This window comes from Gobio gobio (assembly GCF_949357685.1).
Source record: "Gobio gobio genome assembly, chromosome: 15".
NCBI classification, from domain to species: domain Eukaryota; kingdom Metazoa; phylum Chordata; class Actinopteri; order Cypriniformes; family Gobionidae; genus Gobio; species Gobio gobio.
Genome location: NC_137108.1, coordinates 26,939,673 through 26,957,681, shown reverse-complemented (window position 1 = coordinate 26,957,681; position 18,009 = coordinate 26,939,673). Strand labels below are relative to the sequence as shown.

General features: G+C 37.4%; 1 protein-coding gene across 1 annotated transcript in view; it reads right to left on the bottom strand.

Annotated features, from left to right (window-relative positions):
• Positions 1–18,009, bottom strand: part of kcnn3 (potassium intermediate/small conductance calcium-activated channel, subfamily N, member 3) — an 87,654-nt gene that overhangs the window by 14,075 nt on the left and 55,570 nt on the right. Inside the window, exons 5-7 of the mRNA XM_079836901.1 lie at positions 14,973–15,094; positions 11,358–11,499; positions 2,255–2,365 (exon numbers count right to left, since the gene is read on the bottom strand). Coding sequence (XP_079693027.1) covers positions 2,255–2,365; positions 11,358–11,499; positions 14,973–15,094 — 375 coding nt within the window. The remainder of the gene's footprint in view (positions 1–2,254; positions 2,366–11,357; positions 11,500–14,972; positions 15,095–18,009) is intronic.

The window sequence follows — 18,009 nt, the reverse complement described above, 5'->3', positions numbered from 1 at the left end:
TAAAAAAGCCACTGTTGAGCAGCAAACAGGTATTTGAAGCTGCTGGCGTCTCTCCACGCAGGCAGGCAGTTGTGCATAAAGTTTCAGCCATCTCAAACCAAAGCTCCCAAAAAGAAAACTTTACAGTGGGTTTATAAATACATGAAGACTCCTTTTTAAATAGTTTTATTCACTGACGAATGTCATACTTCAATGGATGGTCTAGATGGATGGATTTCTGAATGGTTGGTGAGTGGCCACCACGTTCCAACAAGACTGCGACGTCAGCTACGGCAGGAGCTATTGTGATGATTTGGGCTGGAATATTGGGAAGTGAGACTGAGGGTCTCTGAGGGTGTCAAAATGACTTCTGCAAGATGGTGGAGTTTAGAACTGACCATTCTCTGCTATGGTATAAAAAGAAGGATAGTGCCTTCTGAAATAAAAGGATTTTCATTCAGGGCAATACACTAGCTGCTGCAAAAAACACAGCAATAAAACAGTTTAGAAATGTATTTCTTCACCCACTGTAAACGTTTCTCTTTGCGAGCTTTGGTTAGAGGTGACTGAAATGCAACTGGTGCACAACTGGTGATTGCCATTTCCATTGAACTCCATTGGCAAAGATGGAACTTGCGACCATAGTTGACTTTGGGAAAAGAACCCCTGCATGGAGAGGTTTTTGAGACTCCAGTGACACCAGCAACTTTCCTTAAGCCTTTATCTGACCAATATGAGAACTGCGACTTGTTTAATAATATGGAACAACCTCTTTAAGTAGGGTTTCCATTGACCTAAGTAGAGCTGGCAAACTATTTAACAAACCTGTCTGAGATTAATTAGCTTGGCTCCGCCCTCCTAAGTACTTCCGCTCAATTTTCATTTTCCTTCAGTACTCCGTCTGGGATTGCGGTATATTCTCTGGTTTTCTCTGGTCATATTTTAACCGGTCCAATCAGCGAACAGAGGGAGTGGCTGAGAACGATGACGTTGATGTTTTGTGCTAGTTTTATCATGACATACGTCATGACCAAACGTTAACGATTGGTTACGGCAGATCCAGAGTGGCTCTGGGCAGATCCAATAGTTTTAAACTTCAACAGAGTACCCGCCTTCAAGGAAGTTAACGCTTGTCAATGGACAGTGGCCATTGAACGAGAGTCTGGTAGGACCAGGCTAGAGATCAATACCAGTTATCTAAAAAGATAAGAAGAAATAAAACAACAAAACACTTTCTTTGAAAAACTAAAATCTGAATGTTAATTGTACTCAAATCCTGATATGTCACTTGCATAATAATTTGGAAATGAGTGTAGACACCAATAAAGGGCATTTGTGTACTGAATAAACAGGTAGTTAAAAATGACTAAATTGAAAGAAGATCACTCTGTTGTGTGTTCATTACACAGTAACCTTTAAAAACAATAATTGCATGAAAGAAAACATTTACAACCCTCATGAATGCACATTAATTCTTGAAGACTGGCTTTTACAAGTGTAACCAGTTCAGAAGAGTTTATTTACCACTTATGAAAAATTGTGAAAATGGTACCGACGTGATTAGAAAACTGGAATGCTTTAGAAAGAGCACATTAGCATTTCTATTCAAGGATAGTTGTGATAAACAATTCTAGCCTGAGAAACCTGTCCATCTTCACTGCACTGTCAGTTCCTCCTGATGGGAAGACGGAAGAACAACCTGCACCCTTCCATCCAGTTGACAGTAAACCCTTTGTCACCGTGTCTCCACGGCAACAGGTTTGTGAGGTCAAAGTTGCGAGAACATTTTTCTGCTTTTTGTAGAGGTTTGTAACCATAGTAGCAGCAAACTCAATGCTTGAGGATGATCAGCACTGTAACACTCCAGCATTTGTCAATCACTCTTTCTCTTGTCCCCCAACGGCATGTTAAGCTGAGGCAATTGAGTAAGCTTGAGGTAATAAACTTGAGAAAAAGAGGCTCGTTTTCCATCCTCTGTCTTACTCACTCACTTGAGAAAGGCATTTACTTTAGCAGCTCATCAGAAGAAGCACTCCACAGCTAAAGTGATTTTTTTAATCTGTGTTGCAATTATTGATCACCTGCCTTCTAGTCCCTGATGTCAGCCATAATGTTGCCTACATATTTGATACCGCAAGCTATTTTTGAGTCTTTCAAGTGCATGAAAAATTGAAAAGGACCTAGGGAGAAAGAAAACTAGTACATGTATAGAGTCTTCTGAATATAAAGCTGTGCCTACGCGTCCATTTATTGAAGCATGTGTAAGTGTATTTACCCGTTTGGTGAGCTGTGTGTCCATCATAAAGTTGTGCACATGCTTCTCCGCCTTTGTCAGCTCAAGCTTCCTGGCTACCACGGCAACAACCAATGCAGTGCAACCTGCTCCCTGCGAGAGACAAGAGACGAGGTCAAGGTGTGAAAACACACAGAAGCATAAAAATACTTCATACTTGTATCATTATCAGAGGTCACATGGAGCAACATGATTGATAATAAATGATGATTGATAATAAAAGGAGATCCATGGATCCATGGTAAACATTAACTCCAGTTCACGAGAGCATTTGAAAGGGAAAAAAACAAAACAAATGCAAAGAGGGTGGATGTGAAGTGTTTTGAGTAAAAAGACATAATTTACTAATATTTCAAGCAAAATCAAAAGAAATTGCTTCAGGAAATTGAAAACAATTTTGGCACTATTAGGATTGTCGCAGTGTTACATTCGGTGGAGTCATGCAACTATTTTTTTAAAGGGGAACCAGTGGCAGTTCTGTTTGTTTGGTGCCTTAGAAGAGATAAGGCATGACCAAAAGGAAAAAAAAAAACCTGTCTGGTACAGCTTTTTACTCAAATTTTGGCACACACACGTCTGGTATCTTTGTGGGGACTCTTCATAGACGTAATGGTTTTTATACTGTACAAACTGTATATTCTTTCCCCTTACACTAACCCTACCCATCACAGGAAACTTTCTGCATTTTTAAATAAAATAAAAAAAACCTAACTCACTCTGTATGATTTATAAGCTTGTTTCCTCGTTTCCTTAATTAAACTGCCAAACTGCTTGACAATCAATGTACATTAATTTTATGCAAAAGAGCAGCTTTGACGATTTTATTAAGTTAATTTCGTTAACAAAAACTATGGCGAAAAATTTTCATCGACAACCTTTTTTCATGACTAAAGGTGTGGTCACACTACACTTTTTATTCTACTGACTTGCATTCAAACATGCGAATGTGAGAGACAGGAAACGCAAGCTCATGCGAAGAAGTTTCGGATTTAGCTGCGTTCCAAACATAGACTGTAAAAACAATGGATAGCATGTCTCCACTTCCTTCCACTGTAGAAAAATGAAGTCAAAATATCCCAATAATGGTCATTGCAGATTATGTCGTCCGGAGCACGGGTCTGCGCAGTAGTGATCCTGAGAAGGAGACGCAGCATCCTGCCCACAGTCCCACTCCTGCAGACTCAATCGCAATCTATAAACTAAAACAAACTTATTGGAAAAACGAACACTTGAACATACATCTGCGTAATAAGAACTACCAAAAATGGCAGAAACCATCTTTGGAAAAAAGTTTTTTGAAATGTACTGCAGCCAGCCACCAGGGGCGATCGAAATGCTTTGGCTTTACTTTTTAGGACTTGTGCTGCACACTTGGGGACCTATCATACACCCGGCGCAATGCGACGTGCACATGTTTTTTGCTAGATTCAGCCCTTACGTCCATTTTCACGTCCAACGCCACGTTGTTTAAATAGCAAATGCACTCGTGCCCATCTGTTCGCCCATGGGCACGCTGGTCTGAAAACGAGGTGTGTTCAGATGCATTGTTAGAGCGTTGCTATTTTGAGGCAACTGGAAACGACTGAAAATACACCGTATTTTTTGTGTTATTTAAAGGGCACGTTAGTAATGTGCGCCTATAGGTGGGTGCACAACGCGCATACACTCTGCTTATTACACACACAGGGACATGCAGCAGCACACAATTTTTTTTTTAAATATTAAATATAAAAGGATTCCTCTCTGGAGAGTCTTTCCGGTCGCAAATTCCGCCATGTAAATAGCAAATCTACCATGGTGAAAGCACAACTGGCTTTTAAAGGGAATGGGAGACTCTGATTGGTTTATTGCACATTACGTCCAAAACACACCCACGACTCATTAAGAGATTAGGTACAACCCTTTTGGGCCATGCACCTGGCACCAAACTCTGACCTGCGAATTCGTATCACATGCAAATGTGTGACCAATAGAAAATTGACACGCCTCAGCAAGACCTTTAAGCTGAGTTAAAAGAATGCAAACTTTAAATCTGCAGAATTGTAGCGTTGCATTTTGTCTGTTGAATTATGTTTTTTTTTTAAAGAGGCCGTAAAATGTAACGTCAATTTGCAACCACTGCAGTGTGCATAGAAATTTTGTGTGCTCAAAGTGTATGTGTCCAGGGCTTAAGACTAGGCAACACAACACCAAGGTCATTAAACTAGAAATGACGGTATCAGCATGCAATATCATTGATGAAAAAAAATTAGACTAAAATAAAAACTTTACCAAAATCTTTCTTTAATTTATTTTTTACATTTAGCGTAGGTAACTTTTAGCGTATTCTTAACTCTGGACCGCATTATTGTAAGTCTATTTTCACAGAAACACAAAATGACCTCTGAAATGCAACCTCTGTGTGACAACACAAGTTTTTTTGTTTTTTTTTGCCGTTGTTTTGAAAAGCATTTAATGTAATTTGGAATTAGGAATTTCACTGCTTTATTTTTTTTTTAGATCAATTTCTTGTTTTACCAGCTTTCATAATGTAGAGAGTGTGATAATTTATATGATAAATAGTCTATAATAAATCAGGAAACTAGATATGGTCAAATAAACCATGCGTATGGGGCGACATTCTATTGATTTGTGCTTATAGGTGAAAGTGCAATAATTCTAATGAAATGTAAAAATAAACTTCTCAAATGATGACAAATTTTGAACAAAAAAATCATTATCATCAATTTAACCTCTATGCTTCATTGACTAAAACTAAAACTAGACTAAATTGGCCAGACATTAGTTGACTAAACAAAAACAGGACAAGGCTGGCTAAATATGATCAAAAATAAAAAGTACATTTGACACAGGACTGAGAGTAAATAATAATAATAATAATTAGAAAATAGGACAAATTAACACTAAGTTTTAATAAAATCTCCTTTTGAGATTTTGTTCAAAAGTTTGGAGTTGAGATTGGGGTAAGATTTTGTAATGGTTTTGAAAGAAGAAGTCTCTTATGCTCACAATTATTTGATTAAAAAAAGCAATATTGTGAAATATTATTACAATTTAAAATAACTGTTTTCTATTTTAATATATTTTAAAATGTAATTTTATTCCGGTGATGGCAGAATTTCCAGCAGCCAGTCTTCAGTGTCACATGATCCTTCAGAAATCATTTTAGTATGCCGGGTTGATGCTCAAGAAACATTTTTTATTATCAATGTTGAAAACAATTGTGCTGCTTTTTTCAGGATTTTATTTTAAAAAATAACTTATTTTGTAACATTATAAAATGTCTTTACTGTCACTTTAATTGCTTTCTTGCTAAAAAAAAAAAGCATTCATTAAAAAAAATCTTACTGACTCCAAACTTTTGAATGAACCATAATGTGGTTCTCTTATTCATGATATGCAAATAATTTTTTTTAAGTATTCACATTGTTGTACTGCCTTTTCCTAATTTATTCTGATATAAAATCAGCATGATAATGAGTATGATTGTCATTACTGTATAAAAGGAATGTGAATTTAACCAGAGTAACCAAATGTAATTTTATATAATTTACATTTAAAAAATATATTTTGATACTGGGAAGAAATATGACCCTGACCTGAGATTCTTGAGATTCATCCATGTACTGAATTAGACTAGGAAACATTAACAGTGTAGACATCACTGGAGAGACTAGGATGATACAAAAAACAAACAAAAAAACACACACACAAAGGTTTACTCCCATTTACACATCACAAACGTGTAAACTGAAGATATCACCAATGACTACACCGAAGTGGTAGAGGTACACAGAGGAAAAGGGACTGAGGCATGTTGAGGGAAAATGAGGAAATAAACCCATTTAGAGGTGAAGAGGTTGAGTGAGGTAGACAGGGAATACAATTTCAGGTCAAGGAGAGAGAAACACAATAGTTTAACGCAGCAAGAGAAGAGGTCTGGAAAAAAAGATGGAGTGGAAAGTGACGAGAAGAGGAGGGGAAGTGTTAATGAGGTCGGAGAACTACTAATAAGAAATGAATTGGAATTAAAAAGTGACTAATGAAAGTGTGTGTGCTTCCTATGATTGTGTGTTACGTATATGTGTATAGTGTATGTGTGTGTGAGAGACGCTAATGGAATGTTTTTAAACCCACTTGTAGGACATATGGAACAGAAACATACAACCCAAAAATACTCTAGAGCCATTTCACAAGACATAAAAATACAACAAAAAAGCCCATTTTCAAGAAGCACTTTTGTTGCCCATATTCACCAATTAATAAAACATGATGACCATCCACGGAAAAACCCCTCTAGGACATTGATAAAATGTGTATGTGTGTTTCCATATGGCAACTTGTGCAAAACTATGCCCAGACAAAAAACATGGAATAAAATAATGAATCTCTTAAAGGAACACGGCAACTTTTTGGGACTTTAGCTTATTCACCGTATCCCCCAGAGTTAGATAAGGTCATACATATCATTCTCATCTCCGTCATGCGTGCCATAACTCTGTCTGACGCACCCACTGCTAGCCTAGCTTAGCACAAAGACTGGAGGTAAACGGCTCCAGCTAGCCTACTGCTCAATAAGTGACAAAATAACACCAACATTTTCCTATTTACATGTTGTGTTACAGAGCGTACAAATAACAAGGTTATACGAGACACAGCCATCTTATAAACGTATACATACTGGGGACTATATTCTCAGAAGGCGCAGCACTGCTCTACTTCTGCGGAGTGATTTGCTCGCAGCACCTGAGAAGCCCGTTGTTACTTCCGTCAATAAAAACCAACTTGACTGTTGATCATGGCTGGCTTTGAGGAATTGTCAGAGGATTTTTACTTGGTATCAAACCAAAATCCAGAACCATATCGTTTTGAGCCAGAATACACAGACGAGGAGTTACAAATTTTGGAAGCTGATAGACAAGACACCGAATTACCTCTAGCACCACTCATTTGTTACTGTGACAGAGCACGTTTGTGACAACACAATACTAACATTACAGCAGATACACGGAGCACGAGAACAACTGCAATACAGTAGTGACCACCTGTTACATTAGATCTAGCTCATGGCACTGTTACAGTAGGCTAGGCGCCTAAAAGCGTAACGGAACACTTACCGCAGCCGCAGGTGATCCGCTTTGTCCCGTCTGTACTACCGATGGGATGGCCGTATCCTTCAGCACACGTTTCATGGTCCGTGTGGCAAATGCCATTTTTTTCAAAATAGTCATCCTTGGTTAAATGTTCAGAGCAAACGCAATGGTTCTTGATGATGGCTACATGTGTGTTTGGATCTATATCCAGATCAAGCAGCCATTGATTCATCAGGTCAGCGTTTTGGGTTGGAATTGTCATGGTATTACCTTTTCTCCCCTGAACTTTTCTCTCGCAGTTCTTTACAATACAGCGAACAGCCATGATTGTAACCTATCTAGTAATTGCTGACTATTACTCCAACTCTGAGCGAACTCTCTGCTCCTCACCGCGGGGCTTCTCGGGTGCTGTGAGCAAATCACTCCGCAGAAGAAGGGCAGTGCTGCGCCTTCTGAGAATAGTCCCCAGTGTGTATACCTTTATAAGATGGCTGTGTCTCATGTGCCCTTGTTATTTGAACGCGCTGTGACTATACACATCACAACATGTAAATAGGAAAATGTTGGCATTATTTTGTCACTTATTGAGCAGTAGGCTAGCTGGAGCCATATACCTCCAGTCTTTGTGCTAAGCTAGGCTAGCGGTTGGTGCATCAGACAGAGTTATGGCACGCACTGAGATGAGAATGGTATGTATGGACTTATCTAACTCTGGGGGATACGGTGAATAAGCTAAAGTCCCAAAAAGTCGGCGTGTTCCTTTAAAGTGCTCAAACCAAAATATATTCCCCCGGTTTCACAGACAAGGCTCAAGCTAGTCCCAGGCTAAAGTGCATGTTTAAACTGAACGCATCTTGCACTGACATATCTTAAAGGTCCCATGGCATGAATTGTTTTTTTAAATTAATATAAGTTCCCCTAGCCTGTATATGGTCCCCAAGTGGCTAAAATTTTGATAGGTGTAAACCGAGTTCTGGGTGTCCTGCTCTGCCTTTGAGAAAATGAGAGCTCAGACGACCCGATCTGGAATCTTCTCTGTATGTCGTCATACGGGGAAAGGTTACCTCCCCTTCCTCTGCCTTGTCTGCCCAGAGAATTTAGAGAAAATGGATTCCGTTTCGCAATTTCAGCACAGGCTTTACAAAGACTTTTCCCCTTTTGGATTCGACAGCACTGCCACAAACAGTGAGTAACAGTGTTCATTAATGCCTGATCTGTGATTTTCGCACGCGTTTATCGCCGACGTTTAACGCCTCGTGACTAAACAAAGGGTGCCAATGCGAGTGTGCACACCGACGCGCAAAACGCCAGGCGTAAAAGCGTCATTTTTTAAAAAACACCTCAGGTTCGTTTTTTTTATTTTGACGCGGCGCGTTAAAAACTGGCCGACCAATGAGATCAGCGCTTTTGTTCACGTGGCTGGAGCTGCTGAAGTGACAGTAAAACACGACTTGGTGGCAGTGTGTACAGGCCTTTAGGAGGAAGAGGACAGGGTCGGCGTGGCTGTGTTTATTCAGAACTCTCAGATACAAACAAAATAAACTCGCATTCACAGCGCTCTCAACAACTCAGTACAATATAACTTTCTCAGCAATCTTTCTCCAGCTCTCCCTCTCTCTGGTCCACGAGTGTCCAGTCCGTCTCTCTCTGGGCTCTGGCAGTGTTTGCAGATCTCGCTAAACCACGCCCCCTCCACCACATAATCTATATTCATTTCAAATGCAAAGATGTCAGCCAATCACAACAGTGGGCGTTTACACTGAAGTCTCACAGCAGACACACCCCTTGAAACAGAGCATTCAAGACAGAGGGCTAATATCAAGATAGAAAAAATGCCTTTTATTTCTAAATTATGACATTTTGTGATGTAAAAATCATACTAACAATATACACCTCAGGAAACATTATAAAATAATTTAAATCCACGCCAAGGGAACTTTAAAATTTCTGAGTCATTGTTTTGTCTCAAGATGCACACCAGTAATGTTTTTTTTTTCTAAGGCATGTTTAAAAAAGCTACTTGAACTAAGGCCTAATCCTGGCCTTAATCTAAGCCCTGTCTGTGAAACCAGGCCATTGTTAAAGAACTTCAGTTTAAAACGCAGAATCTTCAGTGTTATGATGTAAGAGAAAGGCTAATACTCAACGATAACAATCCTTTATCCTTAAGATGATGTTTGAATGAGGAAGCCATTTTTTCAAGACACTATTAGCATGTATAAATGTCCTCCATTCCACATTTGCAGACAGGATAGACAGGTGCTTGTTGCGTCCCCAAATCCTCATGCTGCATCAAGCGACTTGCAAACTAAAGCCCTGACCAAACACTCCCGTTCCCGCAGGGCAGTGGTACAGTCTAACAGAGTTGGCCTTCGATGTTGTCATAGCAACAAGTCCCATAATTCTGCCTATAGAAAGTCATTACAATCACTCTCAATAGTAAAAGAAATCGCATCCAACATACACTCTCTCTCTCTCCCTCTCTCCTTCTAGAATTCATATTCTGTAGCATTTCATCTGTTCAGCAGCTCATATATAAAAAAGAAAAAACCCTGGAAGGAACACAAACGGTTTGAATCATTAGCTGCCCTTTCAAACAATTAAGACTATATAAGGTTACATTTCTGTATTTTATTAATTTATTTTAAATAATTTTTGCCTAATCTAATAAATATTTTAAACGCATAAAACAAATGCACTTCACAGATACAGACTTGAATACACCTGTTCTATAAAAAGCAGGGTTTTAATAAAAATTTTGGGCAGCATAGAGCCAAAAATGTCAAGACATACAACTGTCCTGATATCATAATGAAGAAAAAAAGCCTCATTAAAAGAAAGAAATCATTATTGAGCAGATTGGCATATATTCTCAATATATTATAAAATATACACACTATATATGAAAAAAATTAATTATTTATAAAATTACATATTATGTCGTGGTCAGGGGAACAAATTAAATAAAACAGGAAATAATATCACAGAGGACTCTGCAAACCAACTTGAATGAATAAGTCTCTTAAAATATCAGATAATTTGACAAACTTCGTTCAGGTTTTAAAATGTCATGTGCTGCAACTCCCTGAAAACTGATATTATTGAATGATATTTAAAATGTAATAATGATAGCTACACCGTATGACGTTTTTGTATCATTACATTTAAAATATTCTTGAAAATGTTTACAATATTTTTCCAGAACCATATGAAATCAACAGGAATATAGCCTAGAGAGAACATTTCAAACAATTTTGCACGTGTTTTAAACTAGAGATTTGCCTTTTCTTTATCATGGACACACTTAATTGTCATTGACATGCCTTCTATGTTATGCGTTATTGTGTGCGTGCAATCGAGAGAGAGATGATGTCAAAAACCTCCCAAAACTAAAATAAACAGAAAAAGAAAGAACCGTCACGTCAAGTTAACCACGCTTCTCCTCTGTAGTCTCTCTGGTAGGATATTTAGAGACACAGAAACTGACAGCATGTGAACAGAAAGAACATTTGAATACTTCAAACAGAACAACAGAGAGAGGAGTGCAACGAGAGAAAGTGACCTTTACTAACAGACATTTACGTCTGCAAACTCAATATCAAAATAAACACTGCTAAACCATTGTTCTACACCGCCTGTCAAGCATTCCTCAAGCACAGACACATAAAGGCTCGGGAAGAGAGATTATAACAAGAAATACCTGGGGTTTACATTAAGCTATCACCATCATAAGGTAATCAGGCAGAACAATGGCAGCCCTCAACAGCCTAAAAACTGAACAAATGTGCCATCCAAGAATGCGCAAGAGAATTCGTCCTATAAAAAAAAATTGATGTTTGCGAGCTGGTATGTCCGGGTGTTTGCTAACAGACATGGTTTGGTTTTGGCATGTTTGGGTTTCTAGAAATAAGATAACGAGTAGGAAAGCATATCTTTAGATTGTCCCCTGCCACTGTGGGCGTGAAAATGCTGTGCTGTGTGTGTGTTTGTACCATAATTCCTGTGAGCAAACACACTCCCTTTCCACAGTAGGTGTGAGGCACCATGTCTCCATATCCAATGGAGAGGAAGGTGATGGAGATGAGCCACATGGCACCCAAAAAATTACTGGTCACATCCTGAGCATCATGGTACCTGAGAGAGAAATAAAGAAGCCGAGGTTTAGTCTGTAAAGATTTGATTTTTGAAAGCAACTTTGAACAGGTTCTGGCTGTGGAAGGAATGGAGAAGCAATAACTGGATGTGAAATAGGCACAAATATCGCATCAAAGTTTTCACATCAAATCCTTTCATACATTTCCATCCCTTAATCTGATCAGAAAAGCACTTTGAAGGAAATTCTAGAAAGTCTAAGTGTTTGCCCAGAGGCTTGTCGAGAAATTTTGAATGTTTGTTTTACCTTTGATGCGGCAAAAAGCCCTTTTCTTATCCTCCTTGAGAATATCTCAATATATCTTATTGGGAAAAATAATACAAAAACAAAACTAAAATAAAATAAAACTAAATATAAAACAACAAAATTAATAAAAAAAAACCTTGTTTGCCACCCATCCTACTCATATCTACGCGCTCAGTCAAGGTAACATTATTAAAGGTGCAGTATGTAATATTTGACAGCTAGCGGTTGAAATGGGTACTGCAGTCCAAATTCAAAATACTGGAGGGTTGTTTCTAATTCCCCCTCCTCCTCTACGCTCACATGGGTTGCCAGATTAAGGACACGCAACATGAACGAGCACAATTGAACTAGCCTTATATTGTAAGTTGATCAGCTAATGTATATATATATATATATATATATTTTTTTTTGGCAAGGCTTTTTAGATCAGGTAAATTCTGGTGTGTTAAAATACTATTGGTTAAATTGGCAGTGGCCGGATCACATGGACCAAAACAAAAACAGACATTCCAACATGGAACACACATTTCAGAGTAAACTGAGAAAGTATATGAACTTAGCTAAATCCTGTTTCCTAAATCTCTGCAAACATATTATGGTATTTTATTCTTTAGTACAGTCAAAAGATTACATACAGCACCTTTATAAAAAGGTATGACATTTCAGACTATTATGATGAAAACTTACAAAGACAAATATTTGGTTTAAGAACATAAATAGGACCAACTTTATGTTGACTTCAACAGAAGAAAATCAAAGCCCATTTTGTCATTTGTATAGTAGCATCGGCTTCTTTAAAGGGGACCTATTTTGCAAAATTCACTTTATAAGGTGTTTGTACACCGATGTGTGTCCACAGTGTGTGAGAACAACTAGAGATGTTCCGATAACTTTTTTTCCTTCCCGATACCTGGGCTCAGGGTATTGGCCAATACCGAGGTGTGTATCTGTATATACAGCTGAATATACTACTAGCCATTTATGAATTGCTAGAATTATTTTATGGTGTGCTTCAGACTTATCCCTTAAAAAAACATGAACAAATATATACAGTGAACTACTGTATTTATTACAGTATTTTTATTATCTGACATTCATTTGACAGTAATATTATTTATTTTTCTTAAGCGAAAAAGAACTTCAAATGCAGCTACAAATCTAACACCGCAAACTGAACAAAGGTATTTTAGTTTTACAATATAACTGTATAAAAAACAGTGCAACAAATAAATGTAGGAAAATAAAAAATTATATATTAATCAGAAAATTCTTTACAACCTTCTAGGCATAATTATTATTATTAGTAGAGACTTATTATTATTATATAGAGACATAGCTAAATTTACTGTAGGCTACAACAGTAGCTTAATATATTCTGAAAATGTCTTCATGTTAAACCAAACTTTTATTTTGATGGGTTGCCGTGAACTTAGAGTGTCTGTGTTCATTATATGACACAGTAAATTCTCATGAAGTGACGGTTTATGCGTTCGTGTCCTCATAAGTGACCATAGACTGTAAAAACGCACGTAGAGGTAGAGAAACGGGGAGGACAAAGACAGCGAGCGAGTGTCACGCGAGCCCGCCATCCACACAGAGACGAAATACTGCTGAACAGTGGACATACTGCTAACGCTTTTTAATTTCTTCTTCACTGCTCTTTCTTTTACTGTCTATGCTCTAGACAGTGGTTGCTTGTGGCAACACAGCACAACTTCCTGTGTTTGCAATGCATTCTGAGCAGCGAAGAAGAACCGCGCAGCAGTTAGGCAAAGCTAGCTAAGAAAATGGTATCGGATCGGTACATGGGTTCATGTACTCGCCGATACCGATGCCAGAATTTGTTGTGGTATCGGTAATATTTCCGATACTAGTATCGGAATCGGAACAACTCTAAGAAGCCTATAAATGGTAAAAATCCACTCACTAATCTTTTTAATAATTCCCATAAATCAAAAGCAGTCTCTTCAAACAAGCTGATTGAGATTCCCCTCTACAATGATGTCATCGCAGGGAGAAGCCCCGCCCACAGCTGGAGACGATCTGCCCTATTAGCATAGACACAGACACGGCTACTGAGAGTTTCTGACATTTTCAATGTGTGAGATTGTCCTGTTTTGTTGTTGTTGGTATGCCGGAGCATGAGCTCTTGAAGCCCTCGATTTGCCCTCTTCTTGAAAGAGGGGAGCAGCAGCTCATTTGCATTTAAAGAGACACACAAAAGCGGCATGTTTTTGCTCACCCCCAAAAAGTGGCAATTTTAACATGCTATAAAAAATATCTAAGGGGTGTTTTGAGCTAAAACTTCACATACATCTGGGTACATCAGAGACTTATTTTACATCTTGTAAAAAGGGGCATAATAGGTCCCCTTTAAATCATCTTAAGGCATCATAGCAACTTCCCAAGAATGTAGTTTACAAAACAAGCTCATCCAGTAAGAGGGAGGTTTAAAGCCCACTGTGTCCGTGCCAGACTGAGTAAGAGCAGCATCCAGCCTGCAGGGAGACTCCTCCTCTGGAAAGGGCCTTTAACATGATGACCTTGAGTGCAGTGCATAAAAATAGAGCAGATCCCTGTAGGCTCATCTCACAACGACGCTGCCCTGATCACATGTGGCAATTCAAATGCGCAAACTGTCACTCATATCGTGCTGCTCGAGCCTGCCGCTATCAAAACAATCATCAAACCTCCGGTCCCCAATCTGGGGAACCCTCAATATTTTAAAGCATATACCCCGAGACTAACACACATCCAGAGTTTGTAACCATGACAACACGTCTGGCAGAGTCGGAAACACCCACTCACTGGCCTGAGGGCCTAGTTTATCCCGCGACCCTTTTAAGATGCAACATGGGAAATCTGTTGATGCACGTCGTGATTGGCTGCTGCCCGGAGTGCATACGTGTCTGGGAAAAGGGGAACGCTGTTTAGATAGACAGGTCTCTTTTGGAAACAAGGGTGTGAATGAAAGTGCTCCTTTTCTGTCTCTTTCTCTTCTTCGAACCCTGTTTCTGAACAGCGAATGTGCAGAGCGAGTGCACACCTCTAGTGGTGTGTTGTCATCCAGGCAGTGCCACTTATTGGTGGCGATTCAGGTGAGTCCTCATTAAGCATAAGAAACTTGACAGCGGCTAGACAGAACAGCACAGTTCGAAACACAATGATTCATTTGTTCATTCTTTCTCACGCTCGTTCTCTCTCTCACCTCTCACACACTCTTACGGTCCAGGCAGCGATGATCCACAGGGAGATGCTGAAGACTAGAAGCACCGTGCCTGGGCATATGGTCATCAGGGTCTTCATCACAAACCGTGTGTTAAAGTGCACCTGAAAAGAGAAAAGCAACCAGTCATGTGGTTCCTTTCAGTCTGGATTTTATCATCACAGTAGATTAAGTTACACAAGCAACAAGTTGCAAGAAGCTTTTACTGATGCATATGATCACCTTATATGATCAGTAAGCATTATATCATGAATATTAAAAATTATGGTTTAGCAGGGATTGTTCACAGTTCTCTGATGTTGGTTAGTCCCCACATGACACAAAGTTAAACAAATAAAACATTCAATCTTTTTTTGTTTTAATTTTTGTATTGTTTTAATTTTAAAATGACTTCTTTATTTAAATTGTAATTATATATATATATATATATATATATATATATATATATATATATATATATATATATAAAATGTGAAATTTTACTACAATTTAAAATAACGGTTTTCTATTAGGGCTGCACAATGAATCGAATTTGTAATCGTGATTACAATTACGGATGCCACAATTATGTAATCGTTCAATAAAATGTAATCGCAATTACAAAAAAAGTCCACTTATATTATTCTGTATACTTAAAGTGTTTTTTTTTTTTCTTTCTTCAGGTTAAGTTTCTTTCCCATTGTTTTTATTTTTAGTATAACATAACCATGCTTATTTTTACTTTTTTTATTTAAAGAAACCAAACCAATGTATATTTGACTTTTGAGGCTTAATGCTATAGAATAATCATAATTAATAATCGCAATTACAATTTCAAGGGAATAATCGACAATTATGATTTCTGTCATAATTGTGCAGCCCTATTTTCTATTTTAATATACTTAAAAATATAATTTATTTCTGTGACGCAATGCTGAATTTTCATCAGCCATTACTCCAATCTTCAGTGTCACATTATCCTTCAGAAATCATTCTAATATGATGATTTGATACTTATTTATTAATGTTGGAAACAGTTGTGCTGCTTAATATTTTTTTTAACCTGTGATACTTTTTTCAGGATTAATTGATAGTTAAAAAAAACAGCATTTATTTAAAATATAAATATTTTCAAATAACATAAATCTTTACTATCACTTTTTATCAATTTATTTATTAATTTCTTTTTACAAAAAAGAAAGAAAAAAAATTACTGACCCCAAACTTTTGACCGGTAGTGTATACTGTTACAAAATATTTCTTTTTTGTGAAAAGTGAAGTTTTTAGTGAAGTGCAAATAAATGCACTTTTTTCAAATATATGTATTCTTGCATTGTATTTATTTTTTAAATGGATTTGGTCTCTTAAAAACAGATAAAGCTGCTGTGGTGGTGAGATGGTGCTCGATAGTCCCTATGGTGGTCTTATTCATTTTCAGACCATCAAAAGACCATGTTTGACCTTGTATTTGTCCCACTAGTTGCACTTGGAAATTAAAACAGCTGTTTGAGATCAAAGTTCAGTGTTCAGTGTTCAGTGTCTTTTTGCGAAAGTAAAGACTGTGACATGAACTAATAATTTATGTGAAATACTGGGTGTCCTGACTGAAATTTACAAAAAGCCAAAATTTTTATGATTCTTTGATTGATGAAGATTAATGATTGATTCTGTAATGCAGCTCTTCTGAGGCATCTGAAAAGAGCTGCAAGAGAACAAGAAGTGTTGCCATTGTTTGTTTGTATACAATTTTAATTTTACAATGTTCATCATCGTCATCATTATTATTGATTTGTTTTACTGAAAAGTCACATAAAGGGCAGCTCTCTGGAGGGAAGGCGGAGATCTCTGAGCTAAGATTGGCCACACGATCATTAATGATAAAACAGCACATGAGAGGAAAGAGAATTTGCATTTACATCTCTTTGAAACAAGAGCTTCTCTGAAAGGACAAAGTGATTACCCTCTCCAATCAGCCATTCAAATTAAAGTGCATCAGGACTCTTTTGACCTGTTTTGGGTTATTTCAATGGCACCGATGGTCAAAACTCAAACTTTGAATTATCAAACACTTGACAGCCACTGCATTCATTCTTCAATCTCTCTTAAGCACAAAGCTGAAGAGATACACAATATTCAGAGACATCAATCAGCCATCTAAAGGGGAGCAGAGATAAACCTGCTCAAAAAACACAGCCATCAATCATAAAATCCATTACAGTAGAAAATTCATCAGTCACATCAACTGACAGTGAGCTGTGATGCTGCATCTTAAACAATGCAAAAACAATTAGATTAAGCTCCTGTCCAACACTGACCTTCAAATGAAGCTACGTCTTAAAGCTAGTTCACTCTGACCAACAAATGCCAACATACACACCAAATATGCTGGATCCAGGGGGGTAACTAAGTAAAAGTAGCAACGCTACACTGTAATATCCAACAGTTGTTCTTACTAAGACTTTTTTAGTAAACTTTACTTAATGTCCAATAATTTGTTGACCTTACTTAAAACAAGTAAGTAATCTGAACTATTTGCATGCTATGCCTTCGTTACTTAGAAAACTCAAGTAAACATTACTTGACTGGTTTGAGTACCATTTTGCCAAAGCAAAAAAACAAGTGGGTGGACGGGCGGACGGGCGGACGGGCAAAGTGTTTTTGAGGCGGGGCAATTTTTTCTAGACTTATCACTCATTTCCTCCACTTCTCACCATAATTGTGATTAGTGTTCCCTTTGGTTGGACACTTGGAACTTCATTCATATTATAGTAATCAACTTCCTATTAATGCAGCAATGCAACAAGAAATTGATTTCAAAACAAGGGAAGTAATATATATATATATATATATATATATATATATATATATATATATATATATATATATATATATATATATATATATATATATATATATATATATATATATATATATATATATATATATATATATATATATATATATATATACATGTAATATTTGTCCATTAATGATATAAAACATAACTATTTTTCATGTCAAATAATGACCTTTTAACATT